The following is a 16448-nucleotide window of genomic DNA, read 5'->3' as shown; positions in this document are numbered from 1 at the left end:
CTCGCTGGCTCTCCTCCACTCATACCCATGTCTGTTCTCTCACAGCTTCTCTACCCATGTGGTCCCTCCCTGCTCCTTGATACTCCAGATCCGACCGATACAGTGGATACTGCGGCGCCACCAGCGGTTCCCTTGAATTCGTCGTCCTCGCCACGCCAATATCCGCCTCCTCCTGCGCAAGAACCACATAAGACCTCCCACTCTGGATCTCCCCTTGCTCCGTTCCTTCGAGTCCCGCGTCGTCATCCGACATCACAGGCACCCCCAGCGCTGCCTTCCTCCGCTCCGCCTGCTCCGCCAGCAGCACCACTTTGATCTGGCGCATCTTGTACCAGATGTACGCAGCCATGACGATTGTCACTGCGAAAGCAATGCCGAACACGATGTTCTTGGCCGAGTGGTCGGGCTTGTCTTGCAGCAACAGCACGCCGAGGTAAACGAGGAAGATCTGTTTGGGCAGTGTCAGGAAGGTGGCGAGGGCGAAGGCCCAGAAGTTGACGTCGCAGGTTGAGAAGACGGCGGTGGAGAAGTGCGAAGGGATGGCGGAGAAGCGGATTAAGAGCACGATCTGGAAGTTTTGTGTGGTTACAATGTGGTCGGGGTTGGTTAGAAAATGATCAGGAGGAGTTGGCATACCCAAAAACCGCCATCACGGGTCAGCCGGGCCAAAGCGCCGTAGTTGATGTTTGTTCGTTCGAGCTTTTCGGCTTTGCGCCGGAAGAGGTACTGGAAGGCGAACCAGGTGCCAACTGGACTCTTTGTTAGCAATCATCCGACATGCTGTGTTTGGTAACAGCCCAGACGTACGCTCTCCCAGAAACGTCCCAGCCGCCACGATCCCGAAGCCAATCCACAGCCCGTATACCACGCCGCATAGAAGCGCTACTATCTCGTGACCGAATAGCGGCGGAAAGGAGATGATGATCAGTATGACGATCGGTATTAACCACCCCGCTGGGAGGTCTCGGACTTTCTCCGCCCACGGTCGGAGGTGCGCGACTACTTCGTCGTGACGGACAGTGATGATGATCGTAAGAACGAGAATGATGACGGCGATGATCCAGAGCACTGTTGGCATGCCGGTTAGCCTGGCCCTCCTGGCCGGTCTGTAGGACCATGCACTGCACGTACCCAGATACTTGGGGGCCAGGAACACCCTCTTCCAATTGACTGGCTGGTAATCCGTCTCGAAATCGGTCGTCGCCCGGGTTTCTCGTGGCTGCGTCATTTTGATGGCCGCGTGGTCCGTCATTGTTGCCATGGAGGGGTAATCGGCTGGACGGCTGGTGGAACGCCTGGTGCCAAGAGTCCTCTCACGCCTCGAGTCGATGCAAAACACGACCGCAGACGATCGCGGTGGTCAAGATGCAGCCAAGTATGAGGAACCAAGAGATCAGGGCAGAGGAGATACAAGTGCAGGTGGGCGTTGCACAAGGCAGGCCACGCTCCCGGCTGCCTCAGACCCGGACCTGCCAAACCAAGTGTGTTCGGCCAGGGTCTCAGAATGAGTCGTCAGCCAAGAACGGGAGAGGCGATAGGCGAAAAGCTTGTTTCCATTGCCGGTGGCGTTTCAGCTGTGTGGATTTGCACAGGTGCGGACAAGGCGTCAAGAACGATGCCAAGGGCAACCAACCGCATTTGGACTTGTTCTTTCTGTACAACCAAAGGACAGAACACAGCGGGTTATGTTGTCGCCAAATGGGCCAGTGGTCAACCGCTCTGATTTGACCGAGGAAACCAACGGGTACCCGTGGTTTCATGACCAATGAGCCGAACATCCGCCGCGTGTCGTGTACTTGAATCCTAGGGCAGGGGTGATAAGTGACTGCTGGACGTCACCCACCTGGTGCCAGCCCCCAATGGGGTTGCATACTGTATTTTTCCAGCCACTGTTGCGGGCGTCCGGTAGAGCGATTATCACGAAACCCGAATGAGCCAACTAGGGCGCGAACGGGGCAGACCTAATAGGGCTTCTTATCTCGCCCAAGGCCAATTTGGCATGCGGGGTGAAGCTTCGGTTGGAGCCCCATCCGATCGTCAAGTCATTCCTTTTGTGTTGGCTGGCTCCCATGACCGGCATTGGTGCGTGAATGTGTTCGAGTCCGATTTCGCCATCGCCGGTTGTTCTCCCCTGACTCGAAGTGGGTCATCGTTGGCATGCCCCGCTTACCCTTGGCAGAGATCACGTGCCAGCACATACAAAAAATTTTCGACCTTGCAGGCGTGCACAGACCACCTCAGGATTGTATTTAAGTTTCTCGCACCCTCCCATCTTTTAGATTTTTTTTCTTCTTTTCTTCTTCATGTCGACAATACTTCAGAGAATCATTTCTATAGTAGTTGTCCCCATTTGTGTTCCCTAAAGGAGCCACAGATCCCACCCGGGTTGATGAACGATATCCTCGGTACCCTACAGTGAGGTCCTTTTTACTCTCGCTCTGCCTGCAAAGGTGGCGGTTGCTGGCCTCGTGCTGCGGCTGTATAGAGAGTGGCGATGATCTGTACCCCGGCTTTCTCGAGGTCTTGCCTTCGGGCGCTCGGGCGGGGTGGGTATCGATGGAAGTCTGACCGGCATTCTACTTTTCATTGCTTGCTCGGGCGATGCTCGGGATGCGAGGAAGAGAAATCGTGATCGTGGACTGGCGGAATTGAGGTGGCGAGGGGGCCGCTTTGATGGTCGGCAGCATGAACTCGCATCTCGACTCCCTGCTTGTGCGAATCCAGGATTCCGGTGTGTGCTTGGCCGTCTGCATTTCTGCGAATCCTACCTTGGGACATCGATTGGCTCTGACGTCCAAAAGCCCCCAGCAATGCTGCCATGCTTGATGGGTCATCACAACGTGGTCCGTTTCTTCGCAGCATCGACCAAATTCGGCGCGCCTCGGACAGGTTTACGGACAGCATTCCCCGAGCGGGCGATGGAGCACTTGCGAACGGGAGCACCCTGTCGCGGTTGTCGGACTTGCCAGCAGGCTGTCTGAGGCTCTTGAGGCGGCCATCTGCCCTGCGCCGCAAGTCAACAAACTTACCTGCAAGGCGAGCACAACCTGAGTGGAACCGCCCACCTTTCATCACCCCCATAAGGTATTGTACATACAATTTTTCAGCCTGGCCCGACCGCCGCCTCGCCAATACGAACTCAGACGTAAACTACCGTTAACTGAAGGAACAGCTGGGCGGAATCAATGGAACGACAATGGCCAGCTTTCTTGAGACCACCTCAGCCGCCCGCCGGTAGACATGTCATCGTCCTCGCCCTCCAATCCGGCGAATCCTACAAATTCACACACCGCAGGGCGTCTACTGTTCTTCTCAGTCTTGGAGCTCATTGAGCACCCCCATGCTCATTCACCGATCACACCATCAAAGGCTCAACTACACAAGACTCTGGGGCTCAGGCGGCGGCCACGCCCGTCAGCCGGATCCCGTCCAGTCATGTTTAGGTACGCATGTAGCGGGTATCATGCCTATCCATCATTCTCGGCAGTCTCAAGCAGATCTCTCCTCCCTCATATTCCGTTGTACCATCCTCCTGAGTTGCCGAAAGCAGCAACAAATTGACCGAAAAAGCAAACCCCTGACATGAAAACGCTCACTCTGTCATCCCCGTTCATACTCCTGAACCCATCCCATTGTCCTCCCGAATCCGGCTCATTCGTCACCATCCTCCTCAATGGCTGCTTCTATTCGCCATGCAGCTACCACCAGTACCGAACCCAGACCCGGCACTGCTCCCGCTGCAACTCCGGCGGCGGATGATGAAGGCGACAGGACGGACCCCGACGCTTCGGCGGCGATGATGACGATGGCGGCGACGGATAGGAGATGGGGTCGAATCCGGGCTGCTGCAGAGCTGGCAAGGGATGGGCACGCGGAGCCGCTCGAGCAGATGGCGGAAGCGGCAGTCGATAGTGCCGACCTTGTTGCAGCGGTGTTCCACGACGGCGCCCTTGATGCAGCCGCAGGACCAGACGATGCGCTTCACGTAGCACATGGTGGGTTGCTGCCAGGTGTTTTGGTGTAGGGTTTGAGAGAGCGTTGGCTGGGAAAGGGGTTTAGAGAGGCTGGCTTGGGGAGGGGGAGAGGAGGAGGGAGGCTTGCTTGGGCGTTTTATCTCGGCTTGGCTTGCTCAAGGTTGCCTCGGCTGGACAAGACTCAGGAGAGGCTCGTGATGTGTTGATTTTTGGGCTCTTGTGCATGAGATTCAGAGCATGGCCAGGGACATGATGGGAATATATAACCACCCGTAAAACAACAGGAGGTTCCTCGCCATGTCTTCCATCCCGTTCTCTTGTTGTGAATAAGGCTTGGCAACATCTGGCATCGTGCTTGCATTAGTTCACGTGCAACATTGGCAGGTGTTCATTGTTTGTTGACGCGAATAAGGGACCTGCAGCACAATAACAGTGTGGTGCCTGGGTGCAATTGACACCTCTCTGAACCAGCTGATGGCACCAGCCATTGTTTTAAGAGCCAAAATATCACAGAATAACTCAAGTTCGTTCGTCCAGAAATATCCATTTTTCGAAATAAATGGTAACGTTGACATCTCTCATAATTAAGTCAATAACTCCCAACATCACACAACCAGAGAGATTGAAGTCTGCTCCTGCACGTGAATGTGTAAATCACCTTACCAAATTGTAACACTGTGTGCCTTAGTGTTGGTACGACTCTCAAATGGAACCTAGTAAGCTGCGTCTGGAGGATTGAATCAAGAATCAGGCTGGAGAAGCTGGCCATTGAACAAACTATGTAGGAAGATCCGAGCTGACACCTAAGGTACTGTACGTAGGGGAATAATCCGTACCACACTCGCCGCAGTGGCTGATCCAACGGCTGATTCAAGAATGGCGCAGGTTTGACCCACTATATGGGTGGCAATATTCCCCAGTCCGTTATGAGGTATCTCAAAAATCAAGAACATCCTTCAACAGCAACGTTCGATTTCCCTGATTATATGCTACGATTAAGGACCTGCCGGCTACCTTACACTCACTACAAGGTATTGTACAAACAAAGAACCTCTGTGCACCCCACGCCTTTGTCCCCCCAATTCAATCAAGAACTCCACCAGCCAGCGCCAGACCGACTCGGATAATCTGACGCTTGGCAGGCCACCAGTTGTGTTTTAAAACGTTTTGCTGACAACGGGCCCGGGACAGCATACCAAAAACGGCAGAAGGAAAACAGCCAAAGGTGAAGAGCCAGGGGAATCGAAGAGAAGAAAGTGAGAGTCCCGGGCATCCTGTTTGACCAGACTCTTTACTCGTTGGCCAGAATAGCGGCCGGCACCGCCTTGGAAACCGAGACGATTTTGCGGGCCAGCGACGAGATGGCAATGTTGCTGAGCAAATCAAACACCGAGATGTCGGCCTGGACCTCGGAGTAAATCCACGACCGCAGCTCGACAGCCAGCAAGCTGTCAACGCCGTAGCTGCTGACCGGTCTGGATGCCTCGATGTCCTCTGCGGGAAAAGAAAAAGCACAGCAGCGTCAGCGTCACAGTACTCAGCAGCAAAGAGACAAAAGAAAAACACAAAAGAAAAACAAAAGCTTCATGTATGCACATACCGACTGACACCATCATCGACTTGGCCAGCTTCTTGACCAGCGCGGCGGCAACAATGTCGGCGGCCTGGTCGAGGCTGGTGGCCTGCTGGAGCAGCGCCTGCAGCTGCCCGGCGTCGGCGACCTTGTCCTGCGCCACGACCTGGTGTGTGTCGACCTGGACAATGTGGGCAAACTTCATGTCGTTGAACCACCAGGGGTACTTTTCGGCGCCCTGGGCCATCATGCCACCTGTGCCGAGGCCCGTGATGAGCTGGGGCTTGACTGGCGGCGCGCCGGGCAGGCTGGTGCCCGTGATGGCGGCCTGCAGGATGCCGAAGAACTCGGGCTCGCGGATGCCGATGAAGCTCCACGACTTTGTGTTCTCGTGCACGCGCTCCGCCGTCGTCTCCTCGGCGAGGAAGCCCACGCCGAGCACCATGCCCACGTCGATAGAGCACGCGTTGAGGCCCTTGCCCCGGCGGTAGTGCGCCAGCGCGTCTTGGTACGCGTTGCCGGCCGAGTAGTTGCCCTGGCCTCGCGAGCCGGCGATGCCGACAGACGACGACAGCAACACAAAGAAGTCGAGGTCTGCCGGCAGGAGTTCGTGCAGGTTCCAGCTGCCCTGGACCTTACCGTGCGTGGCGCCAAGGAACTGCTCCCTGGTCATGTGTTGGTAGATCTAGCGGTGCAGAAAAAGGTCAGCCTAGCTGAGTTTCTCGAGGGGTGAGGGAGAAGAAGACGATTGCTTACCGCATCGCGCAGAACCATGGCGCCCTGGATTACGCCGCAAACCTTGGGCCAGCCATCGGCGGCGCACTGGTCCAGCACGCGGCGCAGGTTCTCCCTGTCGCCGACATCGCAAGGTGGTGCTGCCACCCTGGCGCCCTGCGCCTCGAGGCGGACGAGCAGCTGGCGCACGCTCTCCTTGGCGGTACCCGAGCGGGACAGCAGCAGGATGTTGCGCGCGCCGGACCGCACCATCCACTCGGCCGTGGCGCGTCCCAGGCCACCGCTGCCGCCGGCGATGACGTACGTTGCGTCGGGCGCGAACTGAACCGGCTGCAGTGGCGCCGGGATCACGGGAACCGTGTCGTCGTCCACGGCCTCGAGCACGATCTTGCCCAGGTGCTTGCCCGTCTGCATCGTGCGGAAGGCCTCCTCGACGCGGGAGAAGGGCATGGACGTGATGGGCGCGACCGGCTGTGCGACCCCGTCACGGAGCAGCGCCGCAACCTCGGCGAACACTTCAGCCGCGGTGGGCGGGTCGTGGTCGAGCAGGTCCAGCAGGTTGATGGCATGGAAGGAGGTGTTGCGGAGGAATGGTTCCATGTCGAGGCCCGTGTTGCCGACGATGTCCTTTTGGCCCATCTCGACGAAGCGGCCAAAGCGGGCGATGCACCGCCACGTGAGCCGGAGCGGCTCGCCGGCAAGCGAGTTGAGGACGACGTCGACGCCCTTGTTAGCGGTGAGGCGCTTGATACCGTTGACGAAGCTCGTGTCACGGCTGTTGAAGATGTGGTCCTCGGGGATGCCGTACCGGTCGATCAGGAGTTGCTTCTTGGCCTCGGACGAGACCGTCACAAACACCTCGGCCCCAATGTGCTGCGCGAGAATGATTGCCGCCTGGCCCACACCACCGGCGGCACTGTGGATGAGGATGCTCTCTCCCTTGCGCAACCGCCCGGCGCGCGAGAGGGCATAGTGGGCTGTGCTGTAGACGACGGGCAGGGAGGCTGCTGTCACGAAGTCCATGTCCCGGGGGATGGGCTGCACCATGGACTCGTGGGCACGTGTGAGGTTGCCGAAGGTGCCGAGCTTCCACGTGAAAACGGCGTCGCCGGCCTTCACGGCGGTGACGCCGTCGCCAACGCGCAGTACCACCCCACTAGCGTCGACGCCGAGCGCGGGCTGCGAGAGCTGGCCCATGGCTACCATGACATCCTTGAAGTTGAGGCCCGCGGCCTTGATCTCGATTTCGACCTCGCGCTCACCCAGCGGCACGCGCTCCGAAACAGTCGGGTCGTCGTTGAACCGCAGCGTGTCGAGCCTGCCGGGCGTGCCAACTTCGAGTTTGAGCGGTCGGCCAGGCTGTCGGAATGGTGCCGGTTCGGGCTTGGGCAGCACGCTGTAACGCAGGCACATGTCGTTCATTTCCTTGTCGAGCAGGATGCGCTGCACCATGGGCACGCCGTCGCGCACCGCGTACTCCCAGTCCGGGCGGGCGGCGTCGCGCGCGGCGCACGCCGTGACAAATACCTTGTAGGCGCCCTGCACCGTGTCCTCGGAGTCGAGCGGCTTGTTGTAGTCGAGGTCGAGCGTCGCGAGTCCCAGCCCCGGCGTCTCGGACCGGATGCTCCGCGCCATGCCGCTCATGAGGTTGGCTGATGGATTCTCGCTGTGCACGGTGCCGCCGCGCGTCACGTACGTCACGTCCCAGGACTGGAGCATGAGCTTCTTCAGGGCCTCCCAGTCCTCTGTCGACACCTCGGGCAGGAAGGGGCGCTGCCGCTGCGCGTCCAGCAGAAACAGGCAAGACGTGAAGTTGTTGCTGTCCTCATCAAGGTCTAGGCCGGCCGCCTCCTGCAGCTTCAGAATCACGACGTTGGCCGTCCCAGCAGCCCGAAGCCGCTCGGCCATCTTGTCGGCAAAGGCCTGTACGTCCGGTTCGGGACCGGCAGGAAGGACCACCAGCACCTTCTTGGGCGGCGCCGGCAGCTGTGGCGCCGTCGGGCTTGTCACCATGACGGACAGGTTGAGGTCGCGCTCGTCTTCAGAGTTCCCAAGGTCAACCTCGACGCCATCGAACCCGGCCTTGAGCATCTCGTCGTGCCACTGGTCGACGGTCAGGGTGGGGCCATAGTGGCGGCCGTCCTCCTCCCCTAGAGAGCAAGACCAGTCAGTGCTCATTTCAATCTTCCAGTAGCTTTGGATTGTGTGACGGCAGCTAGGAGCCAACCCATTCCGGTCGACGTACCGTACCACCAGCCCTCGAGGGAGCCGACAATCATGTGAGAGCGCATCTTCTGGGACGGATTAGTGATCTCGCTGAGGACAAGCTTTCCGTTTCTGCTTTAACTGTCAGCCAAGGGTTGCACATTGTTGACGGGACCAGGGCAGGGGGTTCATCATACGGCTTCAGCAGTTTCCTTGTGTTCTTCAGTGTCGTCTCAATGAAGCGCGTGGCATGGAGCACGTTGGACGCCACGATCAGATCGTACGATGCCTCCTCGAACGGCCCCTGAGTCAAGGGATCCTCCTCGATGTTGAGCTTCACAAACTTCATGAAGGGCACCCAGGGCGCCAGCTTCTCCTGCGCCTTCTCAAAGTAGCCAATGCTGATGTCGGTAAAGGTATAGCTCTCGAAACGCGGCGCCGTGCCGTGGTTGCCGCCGAGGGCCTCGAGTACAGGGAGCGAGGCGCCACCGGTGCCAGCGCCAATCTCGAGAATCTTCATGTTGGGATTCTTGTGCGCGAGCTGGCCGATGTAAAAGGCCATCTGGGCGTAGTGCCTCTCGGTGTCGAGGCCATCCTTGTAGAAGTTCTGCAGGAAGTTGTCGCGCATCAGGATCTGCAGCGGCGGCACCTGGCCACGCAGAATTGCAGGCAGATGCTCGCCGTGTTCGATGAGCACCGCACCGTCAGGGGACGAAGCAGCCACGCGGGCCAAGAGCGCCTCCTCCTCTTCAGGAGCCATATCGAGCCAATTGGCGTTGGGCGTCTGGTAGCAGAGCTTGCCCAATTTGCCGCGTTGGTAGCAATGCTCCATGTACTCCCAGAAGAGTCGGAAGTTCCACGCAAAGCCCTCGGCCTCCTCGCGCGGGCACTCCTTCATGACACGCTTGATGTAGATGAGGGACGCAATCTCGAGCTCCTCGAGCAACTTGCGATCGACGCGGCCCCTGTCGCCGACCTCAACATCGCACAGCGCCTTGATCTGCGTCTTATCCAGCAGCGTCAGATCAGGCTTCCAGTGGAATGCCGAGGTGAGCTTGCGCAGGCCAAGGACGGAGGCGGCGGCCTCGCCGGCAGCAGCGCTGGCCAGCGTCGCGCTTCTGACGCCCTCGAAGATAATGAGCGGTTTGTTAAACTCTTCCGAGTCGCCCAGCACGATGCGGGCCTCGCGTGTGCCAGCGTCGGTCTCCCCGGTGCTCGCGAAGCCGGGCAGCACGCGGCCCGGCTCGGTCGGCACCGACGCCGACACGTACAGGCGCCCGATGGCGGTCGGCACCATGGCCACCGTCAGATCCTCGTCAACGGCCGTGCAGGCGAGCAATGCCTGCTGGATCATGCCGTCCAGCGTGGCTGGGTGGATGACGTGTGGGAACTCGAAACCGTGTGGCATGGTGCTCTTGGTGTCGGGGATCGTAACCTTGCACGCGCTCTCGAAGTCGCCCTTCCTGGCCTCGACGATGTTCTGGAAGACGGGCCCGTAGTACAGCCCGATGGACGTCAGATGCTCGTAGAAATGTCGCGGGTTCTGCGTCCGGGAGCAGTCTTGCCGCACCCGCCGGTACTGGCCGGCGAGCTCCTGTGCTGCGAGCGCTTCCTCGTTGGCGAACAGCAGGCCGGACTTCTCTGCCGCTGCCGCCGGCTTGGACTTGTATTGGACCCGGATGAGGCCCGAGCAGTTCAGCTCCCAGACCTCTTTGCGCGAGTACAGCCGGAACTCATTCCAGACCGCCGTGAGCGCCTGAGAGCCGAGGCGGAAGGGCTTAATGGAGAGCATGGTCTCGACGCCGTCCTCGTCTTGCGGCACCACGATGGCCTTGCCGATGATCACGTCACGCAGCTCGTAGCCCTCAATCTCGGTATTTTTGTCGGCTCTCTGGTGCATGGCCTCGATGGCCGCAATCATCATGCCGGCGGCCGGATACAGGATCGAGCCTTGCACCTTGTGGTCCTGCACCCACGGAACCTCGGTCACGCGGAGGATGTTTCGGTACCGGGGCTCGTCGCCGAGCATCTCCAACGTCTCGGAGCCGAATAGGTCCTTGCGCGGGTGCTCGCGGAACCTGTGGGCCTTGGCCGTGTGAGATTCCGACCAGTACTTCAGGCTGTGGTTCCAGCTGAAGGGCGGCAGGTCGACGAGGAAGCCGTCCAAGGACCGACCCGGCTCCGGGTCGCCATTGACGCAGCTAATGTCGACGGGTAGGCCGATCTGGAAGAGGCGTCCGGCCATCGCGAGAGCCGATTCGCAGGCGTCCTTGCCGCGCTGGAGCACGGCGCCGTAGCTGACGTCGCTTGCAGCCAGGCCTTTGAGGCTGTCGTGGTCGAGGATCTGCCTGAGTGGCCCCTTGAGCGCCGCGTGCGGGCCGACCTCGATCAGGTGCTGCACAAACGCCTTCTTGGCTGCCCGCCGCTTGCCGGTTCCCTTATCGTCCGAGAACGACAGCAGGCCCTGCACGGCTCCGAGGAAGTTGACCTGTCCCGTCATGTTCGCGACCCAGTACTGCGCGCCCAGCTCACTGTTCTTGACCTCCTGTCCCGTCAAGGACGAGAACATGCGGACCCGGGAGTATTCGTCGTCGTTGTCGGCCTCGGCAAGGGGCACCAGGTCGCCCAGCGCCTGGCGGTACTGTTCAGCAATGACGTGCATGTGGGGAGAGTGGTAGGCAACGTCGACGCGAAGCTTGCGGGCGAAGGCCCCGTCCGCCTTGATCAGCTGCTCGAGCTCGTCAATGGCGTCAGCGTCCCCGGACAGGGTCGTGCTCGCGGGGCTATTGATGCACGCGACGGTCGCGTTGCCCTTGGTAAGACGGGCAATGTACTTCTCGGCGTCCTCAGGGCCGAGGCCGGTGGCCAGCATGGCGCCCTGGAGGCCGGGAGCGAAGCCTCGGATGCAGCTCGAGAGATGGCCGCGGTGGTAGGCGATTTCCCACGCGCTCTCACGCGTGAGGGCGCCCTTGGCGTAAGCGGCAGCAATCTCTCCGCTCGAGTGGCCCACCACGGCGTCGTACTTGATGTTCCAGTGCCGCAGGAGATCCACGAGGGCAACCTGAAGGGCCGTGCAGATAGGCTGGCTTAGGTCGGCCGACTCGAGGCGGGAGTCTTTCTCGTCCCGCCACATCTCTGTGACGAGGGACCACGACGCTCCGATCCGGGCAAGGTGCCGGCCCGCAGCCTCCAAACTTTCGCGGAAGACAGGATGCGAGTACAGCTCGCGTCCCATGGCATACCACTGCGCGCCCTGTCCGGTAAACACGAGGCCAACCTTGGGCAACTTCTTCATGTTGCCAGCCGACCGCAGCGGCGCGATGACCGACTTCTCGAGCTGAGTGACGGCGTCGGCAATTGTCCCGGCAATGGCGAAGGACTTCCAAGGCAAGATGCTGCGTCGCGTCGCCAATGTACGCGCAAATTTGGCCAGTAGCTTCCTGTCTTCCTTGATCCCCACGCTGCCAGCGGACGAGTCCTCCTTCAGCTTGTGCGCGAGGTACTCGCCGTAGAGCCGTGCCGTGCGTTGGATGCCTCCCTGTTCGTGCGAGCTTAAGACGAGCAGCTTTGGGCTGCTGCTCAACTTGTCATACGGGATAGGGTCCGACGAGTCCAACGACTTCCAGAGCGTCAGACCCTGTTCAATCCTCCCAAGGCCCGCCGAATCCAGGTCCCGCCCAATCTCGACGCCCGAGTCGGCAGTCGAGGCGGGCGACGCGCCACCTATGCTCTGGACATTGTGGTTGCCGATGAGGCGTCGTGCCTTCAGGTAGTGGTAGGCGTCGTCGAGAATGCAGTGGGCATTGGTGCCGCCGTAACCGAACGAGTTGATGCTGATGCGCCGCAGACCGTCGACTGGCCACGGCATCAGCATTGTCGGGACCGCCAGGTTCCACTCGTCCATGGGGATGCGCGGATTCGGCTTCTCGAACCAGATGGACGGTGGGATTTGGCCTTTCTCGAGCATCATGACGGCCTTGACCACCTGGACCAGGCCGGAGCCGCCTTCCAGATGGCCCACGTTCGACTTAACCGAACCGATGTAGAGCGGCTTCCCAGGCACTCTGGCCTTGCCGAACGTGGCTCCCAGGGCGGCCGCTTCCACCGGATCACCAGCAGGAGTTCCGGTACCGTGGGCCTCGACGTAGGCCGTCTCAGCCAGACTCAGTCCGGCCTCGGCGTAGACTCGGCGGATTAGAGCCTCCTGCGCCTCAGCGGACGGCAAGGTGATACCAGGCGTGTTACCGTCCTGGTTGACGGCTGTGTTGCGAATGACACCCCGGATCACATCGCCGTTCGCCAAGGCCAGATGGAGCGGCTTCAGGGCGCAGAATGCAGCACCTGGCACGCATTAGCACAACGTCTCTCTCGTCCCAAGAAAGCCAGGTAAGGCAGTAGTAGGAGGAGGAGTAGTAGCACGAACCTTCACCGCGCGAGTAGCCATTACCCTTGTGATCGAAGGACTGGCACTTGCCGTCCGGGCTCAGAAAGTGCAGTCTGGTCATGGCACCCATGATGTCGGGGAGCAGCATAAGGTTGGTGCCACCGACAACGGCCTTCAAGGCACAACGTATTAGCTGGTTATCTGAGTGCAGAAAGAAAAGGCACAGGGAGACTGTACCATTGTGGACTCGCCGGTGCGCAGACTCTGGCAAGCGAGATGCAGGGCAGCCATGGAAGAGGAGCAGGCCGTGTCGAGACTGATGCTGGGGCCCTTCATATTGAAGAACCACGAGATGCGGTTCGACATGATGGCAGAACCCGTGCCCGTACCCTGGTACAGGGGCAAGTCTTCACGATCGCAGGCGAGCATGTCGCTGTAGTCGCGCGTAAAGCAGCCAACGTAACACGCCGTGTTGGAGCCATCGACGTCCTCCATCCGCACGCCAGCTACGATGGAGAAAGTCAGCGAGAAAGACACTTCGTCGCATCAAGTCCAGCCATCCCCTTACCGTTCTCCAGAGCCTCGTAGGTGCACTCGAGGGCCATGCGCTGCTGCGGATCCATGGCCTTGGCCTCGGCGATGGACATGCTGAAAAACGGAGCATCAAAAGCCGAGATGTCGCGCTGCATGAAGTGAGCCTTCTTAACGTTGACGGTGCCTTGGCGTTCATTGTGGGGATGGTAGAAAGCATCGACGTTGAACCGGTCCGCGGGGATATCAGAGAGGGCACTTCTGCCCTCGGCCATCATGTCCCACAGCTTCTTGGGGTTCTCAGCATCGCCGGGGAAGCGGCCGGAAATGCCCACGATCGCGATCGGGAGGACAGCCTCGTCGGGAGTTGATAGCAGGCTGCCCTCCCACCTGTTTCCATTGGTGTAGCCCATCGTGTCGGGGTCTGTGATATGTTGAATCAAGAACGTGGAAGGCGAGTGTGACAAAGTAGAGCCGGTAGTGGCTACCAAGAGGCTACGAGTTGAGTTACAGCTGGGAAGGCAACAGGCGACCGCGCTGCTGTGTGAGAGGGAGAGCTGTCAGCGGAACGGGCGTGAGGTGTCTTATCTAAGTATCCCAATTCCTAAGCACTCAACCCTGATTAGGAGTTGAAGTTGGGATCCCATCGATCCCGCAACACAGGGAATCCAGCACCGAGGTCGGTACCGAAACGTTTCCGAAACTCGCAGCAAAATCGCGCCATCGGGGGAGCGGGGAGAATGGCATAAAAGTCGCCGCCTTGCGGACCGAACTGCCACGCCAGGGTGCAAGTTGGCGGCTGCTCAGTAAGAATATCACTTCTCCATAGCGGCATGTCCGACTGCACGTTTGCGGCGGCGAGAGAGCTTACCATGTCAGCTGAAGGCTGCATGCCTCTCATCCCACCTCAGTAGCTTTCCCTCAGGAACTCATCGCGGTTCTAACATCGATAAGAACGAACCTCGGAGGGAGCGGTCTATCACGCTGCCTCTTGTGTGCGTGGCTGCTTACCGGAGAATCGGAGCGTCCGACTATGGCATCACCAAGCCTTCGCCCCTCGCTCACTAACTCCGGAGGAGGAAGCCATGATGAGGTCTCTCCGTCGAGGCCACGAAAGATCTTGGTCGTTGTAACAGCTGGCGGGTACACTAACGCCGGTACGTGTGCTCTCAGAGCTTTGCCGCGAACACGAAAGTGCCTTGGGGAGGTAGCAGGCTGCTGACCGCGATACCGGACCACACGAATAGCGCCCGTGCTCGAGATTGCCAGCGTTCTGGCATCCAGGGGATACTCTATTGACTTTGCCACGTTTTCCGGGCGTGAGCAGTGGATTAAGGACTGCCCGTTCGTGTCCAGCTTCCACGTCATCGGGCCCTCGGAGTCGGCCGACGTCGAGGAGGCCAACTACATCCGCATGTCAAGCTGGACGACCAACCTCATGTCCAACTGGGCCGCTGTCTTCGAGACGCGCATGTATCTCGAGTCGTCCTGGCCCAACGCCTACCGCGGTCTCTCCAGGCTGATGCAGGACCCGGCGACTAGGCCCGACTTCATCCTGGCCGATTACTGGGTTGATGCGGCCCGCGACATGAGCGTCGAGTACGACATACCCTTGGCGATGCACTGGCCGCAGATGCCCACGGCAATGCTCCCGGCCCCCTACATTCCTGGCACGCCGGGCCTGCAGATTGAGGTCCTGACGTCCGAGTTCGCGACGCTGTGGCAGCGCCTGCGCAGCGCCGTCGCCATCTACACATCGCTCCCGCACTACCTGCGCTACCTGCGCTGGCGGCGGGGCATGCGCTTCACGGCGGGGGTTACGCGGCCGTTACCGGTGCTCACCAAGCCCGAGTACCTGTGCCTGGTGAACTCGTTCTTTGGACTGGAGGCTGCCAAGGACCTGCCCCCGAATGTCGCTGCCATCGGCCCCGTCCTCAGCGAGGCGCCTGCGGAGCCACTGGACGAGACGTACGAGCGGTTCCTTAGCAGGCGCAGACGGGTCCTCTATGCCTCCCTCGGCACGCACGTTCTTCTCCCAGCGACCGTCATGAGCCAGCTGCTGGCGGGGGTGCTCGGGGCCCTGCGCTCAGGGGCCGTCGACGGCGTAATCTGGGCCATCCGACCCATGGCACGGAAGCAGCTTGACCAGGCAGCGCAGATGGCGGTCCCGGCATTTGACCCGCCTCGCCGCAACGGGGGAGAAGATTGCTGTGATGGTGGTGCCGGTGCTGGTGCAGACAAAACACGGATCGAAGGAGCGCGGTGGAAACCCGACATGACGATGTCCATGACAGTCGCCAGCCTGCTCGCCAACGGCCACCCGTCGGTGCTGTTTGTCAACCACGCCCCGCAGCGGGCGCTCCTGCACGACCATCGCATCGCGGCGTTTCTCAGCCACGCCGGGCCGGCGTCGGCCAACGAAGCCGTCTACGCAGGGGTGCCGCTCGTTACGGTGGCCGTCTACTTCGACCAGCTACAGAACGCGATGCGGCTGCGCGACACGGGTGTCGCTATCGCCTTGAACAAGGATACGCTGAAGGCGGACCAGGTCCAGGACGCCATCGAGCGCCTCGCAGAGGACCTCGCTCGCGGCGGCCCAATAACAGCGAGCACGGAAAGGATGCAGCGCATCGCACATATCGCCGCACGCAGGAAGCACCTCGCGGCTGACCTGATTGAGGAGGTGCTCGTCGACTGGGAGGGAAGGCGCAAGGAGGAGCGAGCATGGCTGGGGAACCTGACCCGCGGTGGCCGCAGGTATTCGCCGAGAGGAATGCACCTGCAGACGGCAGACGCAAGGATGCCGTGGTGGAAAGCGAAGAACTGGGACCTCTGGGCCGTTGGATTTGCGGCGACTTTCTGCCTGCTCGGGTCGCTTGTCGCGCTGCCAGTTGTTCTCGGTTTGACGTTGTAACTTGTGAAGGGGGCGGCTTAGGTGAGGTTCCAATTAAGTGTTATGTAACTTCAAAGTACGGATCCGTAGCGAGGTACAATACTGGAGTCCCTGATTCTTCCACCGAATCCATCCGGCCCGCCCACTGCCTTT

General features: G+C 60.1%; 6 protein-coding genes across 6 annotated transcripts; 2 read left to right on the top strand and 4 right to left on the bottom strand.

Moving 5' to 3' along the window:
• Positions 1-19: 19 nt before the first annotated feature.
• N657DRAFT_583904 (uncharacterized protein) lies at positions 20-1261 on the bottom strand (the record flags this gene model as incomplete). Its single annotated transcript, XM_062789711.1, has 4 exons — positions 20-568; positions 637-749; positions 808-1068; positions 1132-1261. 4 exons carry the CDS (start codon positions 1259-1261, stop codon positions 20-22), a joined length of 1053 nt encoding a protein of 350 aa, XP_062642054.1.
• Positions 1262-2264: 1003 nt separating this feature from the next.
• On the bottom strand, positions 2265-2573 carry N657DRAFT_715966 (uncharacterized protein; the record flags this gene model as incomplete). Its single annotated transcript, XM_062797475.1, has 1 exon — positions 2265-2573. A coding segment is annotated over one exon (309 nt), but the record flags the coding sequence as incomplete, so codon positions are not given.
• On the top strand, positions 2547-3503 carry N657DRAFT_403603 (uncharacterized protein). The gene is made up of 3 exons (XM_062787201.1): positions 2547-2731; positions 2802-3084; positions 3173-3503. Exons 1-3 carry the CDS (start codon positions 2674-2676, stop codon positions 3330-3332), a joined length of 501 nt encoding a protein of 166 aa, XP_062642052.1. The 5' UTR covers positions 2547-2673; the 3' UTR covers positions 3333-3503.
• Positions 3504-3670: 167 nt separating this feature from the next.
• Positions 3671-3994, bottom strand: N657DRAFT_685341 (uncharacterized protein; the record flags this gene model as incomplete). Its single annotated transcript, XM_062796766.1, has 1 exon — positions 3671-3994. One exon carries the CDS (start codon positions 3992-3994, stop codon positions 3671-3673), a length of 324 nt encoding a protein of 107 aa, XP_062642051.1.
• Positions 3995-4951: 957 nt separating this feature from the next.
• On the bottom strand, positions 4952-14152 carry N657DRAFT_606447 (putative polyketide synthase). The gene is made up of 9 exons (XM_062790221.1): positions 13440-14152; positions 13109-13377; positions 12911-13043; positions 12176-12828; positions 8685-12106; positions 8528-8619; positions 6304-8432; positions 5575-6232; positions 4952-5468 (listed from the first exon to the last, which is right to left on the bottom strand). Exons 1-9 carry the CDS (start codon positions 13813-13815, stop codon positions 5266-5268), a joined length of 7935 nt encoding a protein of 2644 aa, XP_062642050.1. The 5' UTR covers positions 13816-14152; the 3' UTR covers positions 4952-5265.
• Positions 14153-14235: 83 nt separating this feature from the next.
• Positions 14236-16316, top strand: N657DRAFT_667253 (glycosyltransferase family 1 protein; the record flags this gene model as incomplete). The annotated part of the gene is made up of 3 exons (XM_062795386.1): positions 14236-14276; positions 14510-14559; positions 14650-16316. The coding sequence occupies 3 exons, from the start codon at positions 14236-14238 to the stop codon at positions 16314-16316; spliced, it is 1758 nt and encodes a 585-aa protein (XP_062642049.1).
• Positions 16317-16448: the final 132 nt, after the last annotated feature.

Source organism: Parathielavia appendiculata (genome assembly GCF_033297405.1).
Source record: "Parathielavia appendiculata strain CBS 731.68 unplaced genomic scaffold N657scaffold_52, whole genome shotgun sequence".
Taxonomy (NCBI): Eukaryota; Fungi; Ascomycota; class Sordariomycetes; order Sordariales; family Chaetomiaceae; genus Parathielavia; species Parathielavia appendiculata.
This window is presented reverse-complemented; position numbering and strand designations above follow the sequence as displayed.